Source organism: Rhineura floridana, chromosome 7 (assembly GCF_030035675.1).
Source record: "Rhineura floridana isolate rRhiFlo1 chromosome 7, rRhiFlo1.hap2, whole genome shotgun sequence".
Lineage (NCBI taxonomy): Eukaryota > Metazoa > Chordata > Lepidosauria > Squamata > Rhineuridae > Rhineura > Rhineura floridana.
The window spans coordinates 55,148,275-55,167,315 of NC_084486.1; the positions used below are offsets into that span (position 1 = coordinate 55,148,275).

A 19,041-nucleotide genomic window follows, 5' to 3' on the forward strand; every position below is an offset into this window, starting at 1 on the left:
AATTTGCCTTTTTCACAGCTGCCGCACACTGGGTTGACATTTTCATCGTGCTGTCCACTACAACCCCGAGGTCTCTCTCCTGGTCAGTCACCACCAGTTCAGACCCCATAAGCGTATATGTGAAATTCAGATTTTTTGCTCCAATATGCATAATTTTACACTTGTTTATATTGAATTGCATTTGCCATTTTTCCGCCCATTCACTCAGTTTGGAGAGGTCTTTTTGGAGCTCTTCGCAATCCCTTTTTGTTTTAACAACCCTGAACAATTTAGTATCGTCAGCAAACTTGGCCACTTCACTGCTTGCTCCTAATTCTAGGTCATTAATGAACAAGTTGAAAAGTACAGGTCCCAATACCGATCCTTGAGGGACTCCACTTTCTACAGCCCTCCATTGGGAGAACTGTCCATTTATTCCTACTCTCTGCTTTCTGCTTCTTAACCAATTCCTTATCCACAAGAGAATCTGATGATCGCTACTTGTTATGCTGACAATGAAGCTCCATAAGTTTTCTGTATAGAAACAGAGCTCTGCCCAAACAAGGGCTCTTCCATTTTCTTCTGTATTGTTGTGGGAAATATGCCCCTACACTGCCTTCAGAGAAGGTACATCCAACATTCAAGAGGAGGTGCTTGTCTGCATTTGAGCTTTGCTTACCAACTTAAAAACTAGTCTGGCAAAAGGGTGGAGGGCTACACGTGGCCTGCATGAAGCGTTAGCATGGTTGGCCATCTGCCAAGCGGCCATATCCTAGCAGGGGGTTCAGTGTCAAAAGTCCCTAGGACCTGCCGCAGTGAGGAGGTAGATTCATGGGGGGGCAGGGGGTGTCTTTCCCAAGGGCCCTCAAAAGGTAGAACTGATACCAGGGCTAGGGGTGGAGCTCTTGGGGCACAATGCTGACTAGGTAGCTGTTTGTATAGCTATAAACAAACAAACAAAGCTCAGGTTGGGGGAGAGAAATGGTCCTGCTCTACAGTGCTTTTCCCATGACACACATCTGAGTGACTCCTAACCCCAGGTAACCATTGAACAACCAGAAGCTGGAACAAGGAGAGGGGCATACTTTCATTGCCTTTCCATTTCTCCCTAGCCCTGTACTAATCAGCAGCTGTGCAGATAGCCTCCTGAAAGGGAGAAACACCTATATATGAGCCCATAGGAAAAAAGGCTGGAGGAGCAGGGACATGGTCTTCTATCAGCTAGGACACTCTCAGCCCACACAGTTCTGTTGGTCTAGCTTCTTGCAAGGGCAGCTTCTAAACTTGGCTACGTCACCAAAACATGCTGGATGCTGTGATGCTCCAGGCGTTGCTTCCTGTGGGTTTGTGCCCAGGTGCATCTGTCCTTTCTGGCACCTGCTTGCATGGGTACAGTGAAAGCATGGCTACGCAAAGGAAGTACTCCTGTATTTGGCAGCTGGACACACAAAAATCGGCACCCACCTCCTCTTTCCAGATATCCAGAATTAGACGTATGTGAAGTTTGGAGCTATAGGGTTTACAGTATTATCCTTTCCACCTAAAATTAATAGGGTGTGTACAATGTAGGCGTCAATTCTATTTCCACTAACCACTTACCTTGGAGAAGCCCCACTGGGCATACTTCTAAACAGACATATATAGGATTACACTGATAAAGAATTATGGGCACCTTAAGAAACTTGTTGCTACCAAATCCTAACCAGGATTTGTATGTGGCTCTGTGTTTCTGAAAATCGGACACTAAAAGTAGTTTATATGTTATAATAATGATAAGGCCAGAAAAATGGTCAACATATCCTTTAACTCACAAAATAAACAGCCAAAATGAATGACACTGAAAAGATTCCTGTTGAACTGAATTAACGGGTGTTATCTGAACTTTAATTAGATTTTTCTAAATCAATGATAGACAAAATTTAAACCAGCCATCATTATGAGAGCGTTATAGGTTAATAGCATCCTTTCCTCCATTAAAACAAATGCGTATGGAACTCATGCATGAATGAAAATTGAATAATTAAAAACATTCCACATTTGCGTAACTATTCCTATTCATGTTCACTGATATTCATGAAGGTGTCATAGTCTCATTTAATGGGTGCACATCATGCTTTTCGGTACAATACATCTCAAATTCTGTTTCTTCTGAAAAGAGGGGTTAAGGGCTAGGAAAAGAATGTACAACCTCTGCCTGATATTCTGGAGAACCTCTGCCAGTCAGAACAGACAGTACTGGGCAAGAGGGAGAAAGGGTCCAACTTAGTATAAACAATAGAGATTGGTTGCTCCAAAGTCAGTGGGGCAGTGAATCCGCTGCGGGGTTTAGTCTGGACTTTCCAGGAGCTGTCCAAGGTAACTCTTTCCCAATCATAAAGGATTTTGGTTTATTTATTTATTTTTAAAAAGGCAGGCCTGGAAAGTGCACTTACCCGGTACCTCATACCCAAAGGCTGAATAGGAGCAGGAGGTTGCTCCAGAACTGAGAAGCCTACTGACTGTGCAGCCGCAGCTATTAGGGATGTTGTTAAATGGCTTGAACAAAAGGTCTTTTGAATCCCATGTAGATTTTTAACCAGACTTTTTCCAAACTGTGTATGGTCTGAAGGCACATGAAGCAAACACCTTGGAACAGATCACCTCAGACTATGAGGCTCTGGGTAGGAAGGTCAAGGATTTGGGGGCGCAGGTGGTCTTCTCGTCAATTCTTCCCATGAAGGATAGAGGACTACAAAGGGAAAAGAAGATACTGCAGGTCAACGACTGGTTACGCAGATGGTGTCGACGGGAGAGGTTTGGATTCTGGGACCATGGTCTAAGCTTCTTGGAGGGAGGACTGTTGGCAAGAGGTGGGCTGTACCTCATGAAGACTGGGAAGAATCTCTTTGGCAGAAGTATGGCAAAACTCATCAAGAGGGCTTTAAACTAAAGCCTCTGGGGGATGGAGATGATAGCTCTGGGGGGTTTCCGGTCCCGGTCCCAGTAAGACGCTTTTTCTCCAGCTCGATATCTTTCCTCCCTTAGCTCATAATTTTCAAACCCTTTAACTCTAGTAGCTTCATGGAAATAGAGACGGCATGAAGTTTAAAGACTTGGCGATTTTCCCAGCACTATAATCTTCACTTCAAAGCCTAAACATAGCTGTAATTAAGATATCAAACTGACTTCCTTAAGCAGAACGTATAACTAAGGAGCAAGAAAAATGGGACACTGAAGTGAAATATCTATGTCCACGCCTTAGAATATCTAAATAAACGCTATATACTTAGGACTAATTCATAAACCCCTTTACTAGCAGAGCGGAAAGTTTATTTACTTACCTTGTGATTAACGCAGCCATCCAAACGGACCGAACTGTGCTACTGCCGTCCATTTTAAGGCTTATGCTGATGATTACACAATGATCTTTACCAGGAAAAAATGCCAGGAGTTAGGCATCTCCTTGGGGGAAGGGAAAATCCCCCCTGAACCAGCTCAACCCAAAATAATCCAACCTTGCCTACCAAATTCTACTTCTCCTTACCCTCCAGATATATCAATAAATAACTCAAATGACCATCCACAGCCGACTAACCTTCATGACTGGTCATTAGACCACCAATTAACCATCAACCCACTTAAGGAGGATATCGGCACTAAAAGCCTCGCTGAAGAACTTCAGGATACAGGCTTTGGCTACATCCCAACACAGAAGGACGAAGAGCTTCCCTCTGAAAATTTAACTATAGATGACACTAATGTGCCACAAGATTCCAGGACTGCCTCTTCAGAGAACTACCCCAAAATTAATCCTTCAACACAGCAGAGCCTGGAAGGCTTGAACTTGCTGTCGTTAGGATGGGGAATAGCTGTAACAGAAGAACTTAATTTGATAAAAGCTTACATAACCGAAACGAACAGTCTACTTACCACTCTGACTAAATCTATGGGACTATTCCTGACGGAGAAACAAATCTCCCCCAGCTCCACCTCAGTCACCCAAGATTCTCGAAACTTCTTGATAAGGAGACCAAAATCGAAAGTTAAAAACATTAACTCATCACACCAGACTGCTCGGAGAGTTAACAAAATGAAGAAAACAAAGAACATAAAGAACTTAAAGCCTGCCCTAACAAAGAAAATGAATTTTAACCCCTTATATAAGCTACTAGACGCTTCAACTAAATCTCAGCATTCCCTTCCGCAAGATTGTAAAACAAAAACAGTTACAAAAAATACTTCTCTCCATTTAAATAAGTCTAGCCCCTTACTGGGGAATGCAAATTTTCTAAGAGAGCCTTGTTCTGAAAAGTCCAAATATGGAATCAGGAGCCCGGATATTAACACACCCCTAGGTGCTCACAGACTTTCAGACAACCACTGTAACGTTTCAAATTGGAATTTACAGCTCACAAGAGACAAACCAGCAGTAACCTTTCTAACTTCGTCGTTGGAGCAGAGGTCAACTACATCGATAAAACAACTTTTTGAATCTTACCTTAAACTTTATCTCCCGAACATCTCATCTAATAACTGCGTCAAGCATATGTCTCACTTCTATTTGCATTTTCCGGAAAGACGCACCATCATTACCTTTCAATCAACACACATTGCTGAGTGGATTTACAAAATCAAGGAAGACTTTTACACTCATGGTATCTGGATACAACGCTATTTTGTAAATAAGGCTTCCCCTAATTCACTTTTTAACCATTCTTTTTCACAATTAAGGAAAGAAACATCCCAGTCTCAGCTATCCCCCGCTAGACAGAGTACTCAAGTAAATAAGGCCTCTCCTAATTCATCCCTTAATCATCCCTCTTCACATTCAAAGAAAGATAGATTTCGATCTCAGTCATATACCCGTAGAAAGAGTAACCAGAAATACTCCACCCCTACTAACCCCCTGGCCCAAGCCCAATTTCAGTCTTGCGGGTCGGCGGCTCCAGACTATGAAGACCTCCCCCTCCCCCTCCCCCTCCTAACAAAGCGCTGTTCTGATCCGAACAGAGCTGACCCCCTCCCATGTAATAAAAACAGGTCTATAACTGATGCTAAGGAAAGCGAGCTACTTAGACCCCAAAATTACGACCCGATTCCAGTGCCTCTTGGCTCGCAATGCGTTATCTATATCCTGAAGAATTGGGTTCCCCAACTAAAAGCCAAATGATAAAATTAAATCCTTCCCCAGGTTCAATACAAGCTACTGGAGTATCCTCCAATGTTAGTACATTAACTCCAATAATTCATATCATCACTCCACGTTATGATTCCTCTTAGACGTAACCACTAAAACAAACAGCTTATTATTTAACCCAGCCCTGGGTTTAGCCCTAATCCCACATTTATCATGATGAAGGACCCCCTTTCTCCATGTGATTATGAAATATAGCCAGCGGGAAAAGTACTATGCGAGACATAACTTCATGTTTGTTATGCATTTTAATCTTGAAGATTTTTAAGGTCCTAGTATGTCGGAATTCCAAATATGTATTTTATAACCCTTCTTTTTGTAATTAATCCTGTTATATGGGCCTTTGGCCGCAATAAAGATTGATTGATTGATTGATAGCTTAAATACCGATCCAAAGACAGCGGGTTGTAAACGCAACGATTTGAAGGGTACAGGAGACACTGGGAGAGAGAAAGGGATGCACGGCAAAGCTGGGAGGGATAGCTAACACAATGGAAGACAGGAATAAAATCCAAAGGGACCTGGATAGACTAGAAAATTGGGCTGAAATTAATAAAATGACATTCAATAAAGACAAATGCAGGATTCTGCATTTAGGCCACAAAAACAAAATGCACGGGTACAGGATGGGAAATACCCGGCTTAGCAGTAGTGCGTGTGAGAAGGACCTTGGAATTGTAGTGGATCGCAAGTTGAACATGACCCAACAGTGTGATGCAGCAGCAAAAAAGGCAAACATGGTTTTGGGCTGCATAAACAGAGCTATAGTTTCCAGGTCGAGGGAAGTAATAGTCCCACTATATTCTGCATTGGTCAGGCCTCATCTGGAATACTGCGTTCAGTTCTGGGCACCTCATTTTAAGAAAGATATCGACAAGTTAGAGCGGGTTCAGAAGAGGGCGACGAGGATGATAGCCGGTACGGAGAACAAGTTTTATGAGGAAAGGTTGAAGGAACTTGGCATGTTCAATCTGGTGAAGAGAAGGTTGAGCGGTGACATGATTACACTCTTTAAGTACCTGAAGGGCTGTCACATAGAGGAGGGTACAGATTTGTTCACTGCTGCCCCAGAGGGTAGGATTAGGTCTAATGATTTTAAGTTGCAGGAGCGTAGATTCAGATTGGACATTAGAAGGAACTTCTTGACAGTAAGGGCAGTTCAGCAATGGAACCGACTGCTTAGGAAGGTGGTGGGATCCCCTTCGCTGGATGTCTTCAAGCAGAGGCTGGACAGCTATCTGCGGGAGATGCTCTAGCTGTGGATTTCCTGCTGTGAGCAGGGGGTTGGACTCGATGGCCTACAAGGCCCCTTCAAACTCTATGATTCTATAAAGTTAAGCAGAAGTGGGTGACTGCCTGTGAACCACCTGTACGCCACCGTGAGTTCCATAATAGAAGAAAGGCAAGATGTAAGTAGAAAGAAAGAAAGAAAGAAAGAAAGAAAGAAAGAAAGAAAGAAAGAAAGAAAGAAAGAAAGAAAGAAAGAAAGAATATTTGCCCTCAGTAATCTTCTCTTTAGTAGCTTTTCTCATATACATTTTTGACTGCTTCTCCATTATAAGAAACCAGTTTTATATAATAAGCAATCTGTTTAATCAGGCATCGGTACTGCATCCACGTTTTAGGAAAGGGACTTCCTGAGATGGCTCGGTTACATGCTTTTCTGAAAAGGTTCCATTTCGGGGAGGGACTCTGTCCAAGCCTACCTATTTTTCCCTGACAGAATTAAAGATAGGTAGGTGGCAGCTGTTGAGAAATAACCCTTGCTAACAGATTAAAAGATTGATTGGGCTTGGACTGAGTGATTTGTTCCTGAGAGTTTAACAAAAAGAAGGAAAAGAAAGAAAGAAAAGAAAATCTTGATGGTATAATACCATTGATGGAGTATGGGTGAGGGAATCAAGAGTGCTTAGGCAACTATCGTCATGATCAGATGACCTTTTAAAGCATCTTCACTGGGATGTTAAAATGCTAATGATTGCAAATGTGCTGAATGCTTGTCTGCACAGCATGCCCTTGCATACTTTCTATTCATTCAGTGGGGCTCACATAGGAGAAGTCCCCAGTGGATTGTGCCCTAGAAAGCCAGAAACTTGGGAATGAATGGCATATTCTGTTTTGCTTTCATGCAAATTCCAGCTAGCATCCTTAGAACTCAATTGTTAAAACAGGATCCAGGGTTAAAATGGATTTGTGTCCTGACCTAAAGTTTCATGTTCTTTTTTGTTTCGTTTCTCCTATATCAGTTTCACTTTTATGGGAATTCAATAGAATTTAATGGTTCGATGTCACCATATATAATTGTATTTTGATAAGTAATGTATGGCACTACATCAACTGCAGCATAATAAACACATTTATGGCCAATTTTAAAATATAATCTTGTCAAATCCTTTTCAGGACAGAATAACACCTTGCATTTCATTTTAAATATAGTATAGAGGTGACCTTCCTATATTTGTCATATTGCAGTCAGTGACTATGTTTTCTACCTCTGTTTAATTCTAGAAAGTGGATTATTCTAGTACCTTTTGACTAGCATCCTTTTGAAACAGCTTGCTTTCCATATGCTGTCCATTTGGGCTATCTATTCTCACAGAGGGACAAATAACTTTTAAGTGTATCCTGGCATCTGTCTTTCTAGTCAGCTCTGAGAAACCTATGGGGTGATAACGGTTTTATAGATGTTCCATCTCAGATGCCTGCTAGCTTAACTCAGATAATAGATTTTTGTGTGGCTTAAAATCACATAAAATAAAGGACTTTTATTTATTTATTTATTTATTTATTTGAAAAGATAAGATTGTGTTTGTGCTATCAATTCTAAAACGTAGGTAATTTTGTTCTCTTTTGATAAGCTTCAAATATGGTATTAAAATATTTTATTATAGGTTAGGATTTTTTTTCATCAGCAGAGTGGTTAGACAATTCATGAAATGTAAGGTTATCAATTCCTACAACTTAGTATGGCTATCTATTACCTTCAGTATCAAATGCACTAAACCTCTCAATACCAGTAATGAAGGATTACAAGTGGGAGAAGTTATTGCACTCATGCCCTGCTTGTGGGTTTCCCACAGACATCTGGCTGCCTGCTGTAAGGACAGAATGCTGGACTAGACAGGCGTTTGGTCTGATAGAGACAAGCTTATCTTGTGTTCTTAATGAATGCATTGACAAAAGTTATTATCTGTTAGTGTAATTAATTCTTATCTAGGTGAATCACCATGAATGAAAGAGCTGCCTAGGTTCAGCCACAAGAAAATTGTTGTCCGTAGATTTTTATTTTAATTTTATTCATTTATTTTTTGGTGGGGAGGAGAAGGCTAAAGAGCTGACCCTCAAGCTATATTACAAACTGATTTCAAGATTCTTCTCAGTTCCAAAATCAGCTTTCCATGCAGTTAGAAGGGCTGCTGTTCAAAGAAAATAAACTAAAGCCCCCTTTTTATATAGAACTGCTTTCACTATTCATAGCATCCTAAACAGTGGCCCAATTTTGACAATGCTAGCATCATCTGGTACAACAGCTATGGCTGTATCTGGACCGGGATAACTTGGGCACTGTAGCCCATGCATTGGTAACCAGCAGAATGGCTTACTATAATGCAGTCTACCTGGGGCCACCCTTGGGCATAGACTGGAAACTCCAGCTGGTGCACCTTGCTAAAACAGCTGCACTGGGTGGTCACACCCTACCAGGCCAGGTTCAAGGTTCTTGTATTAATATGCAAAGCCCTGAACAACTTAGGTCCTGGATACCTTAAGGACCACCTGAGCCCTTACATCCTAGCGTGATCACGGAGATCATCCAGAGTAGTGCTCTTAGTTGTCCCCTATGTCTCTGAAGCCTGACGGGCCTCGACTAGAAGCTGAACATGTAGTGTCACTGTCCAAAGCTGTGGAACCCTCTTCCAGCACTGATTTAGCTGGCTTCCTCATGGTTAACCTTCAGACATCTCTTGAAGGCTGGCAGGCCCAATAGTTTAATTTTCTTTTTTTAGGTCAGCCAGTCATTTTTCGGTGCGATTATTTTGTAATTTTATGTGCACTGAATGTTGTGCACTGCCTTCATATTTGATGTGAGTGGGGGTGGGTGGGAGAGTATTTAAAATACGTCGGTGAAATAAAGAGATGAAACCCTGGAGAGCAGCTGCCAATCAGTGTGTAGACGATGCTGAGCTGGATGGGCCAGTGGTCTGACTCAGTATAAGGCAGCTTCCTCTGCTCCTCAACATTCCTCCCCACAATCTGGCCCAACATCTGGAGGGGAGGGAGTTGCACATATTTCTCCCTGCCGACCCACGATGCCATTTCTCTGGCAGTCATAAGTTGCGCAATTCACTCCCCACAGAGGCGTGTGTCGCACCTTCACTGTCAGCTTTCATCATATGCGGAAGATGCCCCTCATCACCCTGGCCTTTGACTAAGTTTTGAATGTAATTTGTTTTAAACTGTTTTTAATAATGTATTTTACATTGTTGTGACCCGTCCTGGGACCTACTGGTGAAGGGCAGGTAATAAATTTGATAACAGTCATTCCCACCTCCCTCACCCTTACCTGTAAACCTTGGCACTGATTTTTTATAGCCACCTATGAGCCTACAAACCACATTATAGATGTCCTAACTGAATCAGGAATTGAACCCTGCAATTTTCCTCTATGCACGTTGCCATGTATGTGGGTAAGCAGCCATTGGACTACCTGTCGCTCCATGTAGAAGCTGGGGGAGGGGGGCGGGACAGGGTAGAGATGGAATGCTGCGTGGATAGGGGAGAGAGGGGTGTAGTCACTCCCTTTCACCAGTTGGCCCAGTTCAGGAGGAGGAGGAATATCACCTGAACGAGAAATAACGTCTATGAGTGTTTTTTCATAATTCTGAGGTGGTTTTTTCCCCCCATAATTCATGAGGTTAATTCTACCTCATTTTAGCCTACTGGGAATCTGCCTCTAAAATAATCCCAGATAACTAGGCAGAAAGTTATGAAAGTGTCTAGATCATTTTAGTGAAGTGTGCACTCCTAATAAAAGTCCATGGTTCTACAGCTGGGCCACTGGGCTCTCAGAGGAAATGCAGTGTCCACATTCCATCTGTTGCATGCAAGAACCTCTTCCACAGAACAGGCTGAATGCAATACATGTCTAGCACATATTTATTATACCACTTTGTTGTTGTTATATGACTTCAAGTTGATCTCAATTTATGGTGATACTATGCATCAGCGACCTCCAAGAGCATCTGTTATAAACCACCCTGTTCAGATCTTGTAAGTTCAGGTCTGTGTCTTTCTTTATGGAATCAATCCATCTCTTCTTTGGTCTTCCTCTTTTTCTACTCCCTACTGATAGTCAATCTGTTCATATATAATTCTGCTACTCTGCTATCTTGCTATGATTATTATTAGTAGTAGTAGCAGTAGTTTATTCTACAGGGTTATATATATTATTTTACAGCATTTATACCTGATTTCTCACAAATTACTATGTTGCCAAGCAAAATTGATATAAGATTGTGGCCTGCCAAACTTCTCTTCTCTGGGTGCTCCCAGAGTGGGGTTTCTTGTGGGATCAGTGCTCCTCATGCATATCAGCTTTTTGTAGCATCCACATGAAATGCTGGCAGTGAAAGCCAGCCTGTATTTCTTCTCATTTGATTAGGACTTACATTTTCAACGGAAAAATCCAATATTTGTTTTTAAAAAGCTGTTGCCACAACCTGTTTGCAATACCTGAATGACCCATTTGCAGTATTACAGACCCTCAGTCTTCAGTCATTACTTTACTATAGCAGCCTGCTCTAGGCTTGTGAGAAATGTAATTTTGTTCTATTTGATTTTATGTGGGCATTTGTGTTCCTTGTTTCATTTCTGTAGCAACCTGCTTCAAAAAATTGATATATTGTGAGACTCTAAATGAAAATATAACAATTCACTTCTTATCTTCCGGGAGAAGGAATTGAACCTATAAAAGTGAGTTTAGCTAGAATGCAGCTTTAAGGACAAAATGCCTGAAATAAAGTGTTATTATAGACCTTTAGATTCACATTTCCTGACTCTGATTGAAGAGATCACATGCATAGCAGCTGGGGCTGAGGATATAAAATCTTACAATCCCACCAATCAGCTGAACAGTCCACCCAACAGTTGACTGGCAGTATTTCACTGTTTAAAGAAGGGGTGTGTGTGTGGCTATTAGATCAGGTTGGGGAAGTTGCATTACATGTGCAGTCCAAACAGGACTAGTCAGGTGGAAGCCTGTTTCCATGCCCGCAGGAGATGATTAAAAAATGATATGACAGCAATCTTCAAATATTTGAAGAGCTGTCATATCGATCATGGAGCACATTTGTTTTTTTTGTTTTAAATTTTATTCATTTAACAGCATTTCTTAATTGCTTCACATTTAAAAATCTCTAGGCGGTATACAAAAATGCAACATAAAAACAATAAAACAGGAATTCCATAATAAGCGGGTTCAATCTTGTGGATGAGGGAATAATGTCTCCCCTCTTTGAGGGGGGGTTGCCCTCACCCCTCCTTTCTAAAGAAGACTCAGGAGATTGTATTCCGATAGGAGGGGCTGGCTGAAAAGGGAGGCCACATGTGAATCAGTGGCCAGTGGGAGGGGAATTTATAAGCCAGATTCTCCCCCAAATTCTTCCTCTTCACATTTTTGTTGTGGCCACCCTCCTTCCCTCCCTCCTTACATGCAGTGTGGGCAAAATATGAATTTTTTATTCACCTTGGGATCCATTCCTTTTTCACCTACTTCACACTGTTGGGATCAGTCTTTGGCATTTAAGGGAGAGATGTGGTTTGGTTACCTGCAGGGCATGGAGTATGGGTAGGTGAGGTAAATGGGGAGGAAAAGTCACTAGGTATACTGAGACATTATGGGGTAAAGGGTACCCTCCAGGGATCTGCCAATGCTGTATGCCTGATGTGACCTGACATGTGCATCTGGGGTGAATGTGCTTTGGTGCACATGTTTGGTACATACCCAAAGGTGTCCTAGCAAGGAGGCAGTCAGTTCTTCCCCATCCTTTGCTGGGAACCCACAGCCAGCAAATGTAACACATGACCAGAGGTGTGGAGGAACCTTTTCCTGCCAGAATTAGTTAAAACACTTATCTGCCTATACTTTCTGAATCAGGCTAATTGGTTTAAGTTGGAGAACAGTGTCTCCAAGTTATATTTTAATAAATATAACCTTTCATCCATGTGAGTTTCCTGAGTCTTATTTTGGGTGTGGGGGCAAAGTTTCAACAAAAATATGTCTTTTCAAGACATCTGAAGCACTTCTTGGATGATGCTTTATGTATGGCAGGGAACAACATTCCACAATGCATGGAGCAATTACAAAAAATGCCCATTTTCAGGTCCCCCCCCCGATATTCAGTACAGTATGGTGCCATGAGTAACATTTCCTCAGATGAACTAAAGTGATCAAAGGTGTATATAGGGGCAGGCAGCTTTTCGGGTAACTTGGTCCTGAGTTGCTCAGGGTTTTATATGTTAGTAAGAAGACCCTGAACATGGCCGGATAGCTGCATTGAACCAGCAGAGGTGTAATGTGTGCTTGTCCAGGTGCTCCATTCAACAACCTGACCAACAACCTTTTCTGTTGCTCCAGGGGGTTGGGCCCAAATTGGTCTAAGTTGCCAGAAAGGGGACTGTGTCTAAACATTAGGAAGACCTTCCTGACGGTATAAGCTGTTCTGTGGTGAAACAGGCTGCCTCTGAAGATGAAAGACACTTTATCTGTGAGAGAGTTTTTTTTAAGTAGAGACTAGAAGGCTACCTATTGCCACGGTGAATTTGCTGCATCATCAGGGGATAGATGACCTTTGACACTCCTTCCATGATTTTTTACATATTGCCCCTAGCTGGATTAGGAATGCCTGCATGCTTTTGATTACTATTATATAGAATGTCAAGTCTAATGACAAACTTTATAGTTCAGCTACATTCGAGTGAAAAATACCACCACCACCAGAAGTTCTTCTGTTGGAAAGGAGCTTACATCAAATTCTTCAGCATTTTTTTTTTCATTTGATTTGCTATCCAAATATGAAACAATAACAGTATCTTTTGTTTAAAAATTCATATTAAAGAAAGTGGATGAGGATCAAAGTAAGAAAACTCTTATGTTTTTAATCATTCAGGAACTCTAGTGTAGACCTTTTAAAGGCATCTCCGATGGCCAGAGAAAGGCATATATAGAAACTGAATTGGGTCTGGGAAAAGCTGAACAAACATTAGCTGATTGGTCTAATGGCATGTTTGTAATTAGTCTAACTACTTTTTTTCCCTTTAGCAGATAAAAGTGATGGCTCTTATACAGAAGATTTAAATGATGATCACAGTACCAAAACAAAGAGAAATAAGTAAGTCTTGGTAATACTTTTTTAAAACAAGACCCATTGCTGGAAAAATACAAGTCCTTCTTAATTCATTTATTCCCGAAGTATCTAGTGCATAATTCAGCATCTCTACCACACACAAATAGCATGTGCAACAAATTGTCAGATGCTTCAGAACTGCAGAAATAGTTAAGGTGACCGCAAATATCACACTTCTTATAAATGGGCACAATGTTATAACAGTTTGATGTTGATTTATTCAACATTGGTTGTAATGTCATCTCAGGATATTTCTGACCATAACATCTGTGATATAATTTTTGCTGAAGATGCCAAAATGGACTTTGAATATATGAAGAATTCCAAGTTCTCAGTTTGGTGTCTTAAAATTTAATCTGATGATAACAGGGCTATTTATCTGCAGGAACTGACTTCTTTTATATTAGACATATGTTTACTCAGTCTAGGTTCCAAACTATGCCCACATATTATTTGACTTGTTAATAGGCAAATGACGGTCTTTGTGTATGCGGATCAGGCCAGATCACAGACATTGTGCACTATATCTTGTATTGCCCTATATACAGTTCACCTAGGGATAGATTCATCTATTCAGTTCAAAACTTGTTAGGAGAGTTAGGTGATTTCAGATGTAGACAGGTTTGTTACCTATAGGGTAGTTTTATATACTTCAGCAGCAAGAAAGTTACAAGCTACTTTTTTTTACTCAGAACAGTCAAAAAACTGCTAAGGGGATTTTTTGTAATGTAAATGATATGGGGGAACTCTACCATATTTGAGATTTGATAATTGCATTTATGAAAATTGATATGTTTAAGTTTGATTGTCATGTTTGTTTTGTGATTTATACTGTAGTGCAGCCTTTCCCAACCAGTGTGCCTCCAGATGTTGTTGGACCACAACTCCCATCAGCCTCAGCCAGCATTGCCAATGGCCAGGAAAGATGGGAATTGTGGTCCAACAACATCTGGAGGCACACTGGTTGGGAAAGGCTGCTGTAGAGGCTTTTGGCTGCAAACACTAAAAGTCTGCCTGACTGGGACTTTTTGTAAACCTCAACCACGTCCTCTAGTAATTGTTTGAGACAATATCCAGGCCAAAACAAAAGTGAATCTTATTATTTGGGGTAACTTCTACACTGAAGAAAAAAATAGCTGTATGAATCATGCAGAAAAAGATTAAAATACTGCGTGGCCTTGAATAACGGGAAGGTTTTACATTTCATTTAAACTGGAATTAGTGCCATGCCAAAAAATTCTCCTGTATTTTCTCCATAAATTAATGAGAACAGAAATTACATTTGAAAATTATTGAAGGTGAGAGGAAACTTTGGCAAAATTTTCATGGGTAGGATACGGGTGTTTTTGTTTTGTTTTGTTTTGCTGCGCTTACCTTATTTTTTCGATGGTCCAGGGTTTTTTGAATGTCCTTTATTTTAACTTACAAATCACCTCATTGGTAATCTGAAGCCTGTAGCCTTCCTGGAAGCCTGCATTTCAATTAAAACCTATCATGAGATTCCTGTGGGGGGCCTTTTTTCAGATCAGGAAATACAGGCAGCTGAGGAGGCTTCAGAGTGCTGAAGAACTACTTTATGGATAGTGAAAACAATATCCCGCTCTTGGTCACCTCACAACGATAAACTAAGCTCAAAACTGCACAGTCACCAAGATTCTAAAGACCAAAGTGCCCTGAGAACGAGTTAGAAAAATGGAATCTCTTTCACATGCGAAGAAAACTTGGAAAAAATTGGAAGACAGATTTTGGCATAGCACTAATAGGAATGGGCTGTAGCCTGGGAGTGTAGGAACAACTGGGTGGGTATATGGAAAGTCTGTTCACTGGTCTATCTTCTATAAGTAATGACAGGTGACAGATTACGCCAATATATGAGTAGCCAAAGCCTGGCCAGCGAAGGGGAAGAAGAGCTCATTTGAGTTCTAAGCATGCACAGCTGCACTGATGTAATGCTTGTGATGGTGGATTGTGTTTTAAAATACAGCCATGAGAGTGGCTGTATACTATAGCCAGCATGGTATTTTCACATTCCACTATATTAAATTGAAAATACCCTCATGCCATTCTGCTGCTTCTCATAGGCTCATTTCAAAGCAAAACCTTACAAACCTTATAGTCCTGAACTCAGAAACGCTTGCTTAACAACCCTATACATTTTCATAGCGATACACAAAACACTCAGATAAAATCGAGAGTTCAAAGTGTAAAACAAGAGGAAAAAAATCCAGACCCCGTTGGACTTTTTTCTGTCAGTGGTCTCATAATTTCTGTTGAAATTAATTAAAAATCAGCCATGTTCACAGAGCACCTGTAATCCTGTTACTGACCTTGCCCCATACTCTGGCCTTCATCTTTTGCAGTTTAAAAATTAAAAAAAATGCCTGGCTGATTTTTAATTAATCTAAGAATTTTAACATTGGAGTCTATGATGACGAAGGGATGCTCAGTAAGAACCAACCAGACTAACAGCTTTTGGCTTGGTTAATCAGGAGGCCACATCCATGCCAGACATTGATTCCACTTTAAAAAGTCATAGTTTCCCTAAAATAATCCCGGGAAGTGTAAAGGGTGCTGATGACACAGTTCCAGTGGCCAGAGTGGTTTAACAGTCAGGCCCTTTTCTGTGATTGTAGCTCTAGGAGGGGAATAAGGCTACTCCTAACAATTCTCAGCACCCTTCACAAACTACACTTGCCAGGATTCTTTGGTGGAAGCCATGACTATTTAAAGTGGAATAAATGTCTGGTGTGGATGTGGCCAGGGACAGCTTTGGCTTAAATTTGGGTAGGAGATTACACATGTCTGCTGTAGAAGATGGGAGAAACCCCCCCAAAACAATGATACTGTTAACAATGTTTTCCTTTTGGAAAGGAAAGGGGCTTTCCCTCTGCCCTATGCCCATCCAATCTCTTCTCCTCCCTCCCCCTCCTCTTCCTCCTCTCCCCCACCTTTCTCCCTCCACCTCCACCTCCCCTTCCCCCCTTCCTTCCTTCCTCAGATCGGTTTCACCTATCCTAAACATGGTTGCCATGGAGTAAATCCCACTGAACTCAGTAAGCATGCAATTGATCAAACCTACCCTCTCATCTCCCCATTCCCTCCCTCCTGCCCCTCCCTTCCCTCTTACTTCCCCCTCCAACCCCTCCCCTTCCAGTGCCCTCCCCCTCTTCCCTCCCTCTTCTTCTCCCTTCTCCCTCCCTCCCTCCCTCCCTCTTCTACTCCCCCATGGTCAGTTTCACCTCTCCTAAGCGTGATTGCATGGGAGTAAGTGCCACTGACCTCAATAAGCATGCAAATGATCAGACCTGCCTCTCCAGTTCCCCTCTCCTCTCCCCTCCTTCCCCCTCCTCCTCTCCTCCCCATCTCTTCTCCTGTCCTCCTCCCTTCTTTCTCCCTCTTTCTTCTTTTTCCTCTTCCCACTTCATATGTTCAGAGCTAGATGTTACTAAGTTCCTCCAAGCTACACAGGAAGTGGATTGGACTGTGAAAGACCAACCCAAACTGTGTTTGCATTTTTACAAATTTGTAGGGCAGTATAATATCTCAGAGAGGCGGTCAGGTCTCCTGCCCCCTTGGTGCATTCACTGTAACTGCCCAATTCTCCTGTTTTTAAAAATTTGATAGAAATATCTGTTGGCTTTCCGTACGTTCTTCAACCAAAAGGAACACCCTCCCAGGAATCACAGATTTCACCCAAAATAACCCAAATCCAGGATAATCAAAATAACCCCAGAGTGCCTTGTGAAAACATTTTATAATCCAATATAGGTTATAACATGGGATATATTTTATAATATAATAGAGGTTATAGCATGGAAATTTTTTAATGTAAATTCAAACATAATACCTATTACAGTAGGGCCCTACTCATACGGCAGGTTATGTTTCAGGCCCCCGCTGAAAAGTGAAAATTGCTGGAAAGTGGGGTCCTACTGTATTCCAGCCGCCGCGCTCCAGCTGACAGCGATCAGCTGTAGCGCACGATCAGCTGTAGCATGGGGAGCATGAAACTTTTTGCCTATTAGTGAACAGATACTTAAGTTTTGGAATTTAAGTAATACAGAAGGTAGAGCCTAACGGGAAGTTTGGTTGTGGTGTGATTCTGTGGCAAACATGCAGTCCAATAAATAATAGATATTACAGCAGGGGTGCTAACCTGTGACCTTCCAGATGTTGCTAGACTACAACTCCCATCAGCCCCAGCCAACAAGACCAATGGTCAAACGGAATGGAGGTTGCAGTTAACAGCATCTGGAGAGCCACAGGTTAGCCATCCATCCATCACTGTTTTAATAGGTACACACAGTGGGTTTGTAATGTGACTGTACTAATTAAAATGTAGCATATTATGAATGAATCAGGCTTTCACTCAATGTGTTTATTTCCAAATTAATTCCTTTCTTCCTGGGCATCTCTAAAATCTTGTACCTTATGAAAGTTTATAAATTTAGGGGGAAAACAGGCACCTGAAGTTCTGCCAGTCATAGGCTCGCTTCCATGATTTGTTAGCTAAACTATAGTTTGTTTTAATATCTATTTGTTTGCGGCTGACACAATATGAAACCACAATCTAAGTGCCTGCTGAAAACCTTTCTATTCTGCCAGGCTTATGCAGGCAGGTAAGAAGATGCTGTTTTCGCAACAGTTGACCTTTGTTTTTGTTGTATTTTTAATGTTCTTGGTGGTGGTGGTTTTTAATGTGTTGTAAACTGCTTTGATGTTTTTAATGAAATAGTGGCATACACATATTTTTATAAATATAAATAAATATAATCATGTGAAACCGTTTTGCAAACCACAGTTTGTGTTAAATGTGGCTTGCTTGCTCTTGTGTCTGAATTCACATACTACTGAGAAACCCCCTACACGCCATTGCTCTACCTCAAAAGATTCCTGCTTCCTGGAGATGGAACTACATATGAAGCTGAGCAGTCAGGAAACAAAAGCAGACAATCACTCTAAACCATAGATTGTATTCTACACTTGGAAGCCAAACCATGTTAGTTCTTATCTGTGGTTAGCACAAACCATGGTTTTGCATTATGTTTGAACTTACGTTTAAAGGTTTCCATGCTATAACCTCTATTGGATTATAAAAGGTTTCCCATGATACAACCTATATTGGATTATAAAAAAAATCCACTTGTCACTTTGGGACTATTTTGATTATTCTGGGTTACACATTTGGGTTACTTTGGGTGAAATCTTGTGGTCCCTGGGAGGGTGTTCCAGAAGTCATAGGGTAGAGTGGACAGAGAGAGACCTCCCCTTGGAGGCAGCCATGTTTAGGTCACATAAACTTCCTTTGTCATCCTCTTCCACCATTAGTGGTCCAATGGTGGGAGAAAGAAAAAGGAATGTACTGTGAGCAGGACAGGGTGAAGGAGAACTCTTCCCTCCTCACTCTAGTAGGAGTATTTTGCCCTAACAAGTGGCAAGAAAACAAAACAAAATCATTTTAATGTAAGAATAGAGACTTTTTCAATC

The 19,041-nt window shown here is 41.4% G+C and overlaps 1 protein-coding gene across 1 annotated transcript in view; it reads left to right on the forward strand.

Moving 5' to 3' along the window:
- TCERG1L (transcription elongation regulator 1 like) overlaps nucleotides 1-19,041 on the forward strand; it is a 273,068-nt gene that overhangs the window by 213,095 nt on the left and 40,932 nt on the right. Inside the window, exon 9 of the mRNA XM_061634363.1 lies at nucleotides 13,470-13,539. Coding sequence (XP_061490347.1) covers nucleotides 13,470-13,539 — 70 coding nt within the window. The remainder of the gene's footprint in view (nucleotides 1-13,469; nucleotides 13,540-19,041) is intronic.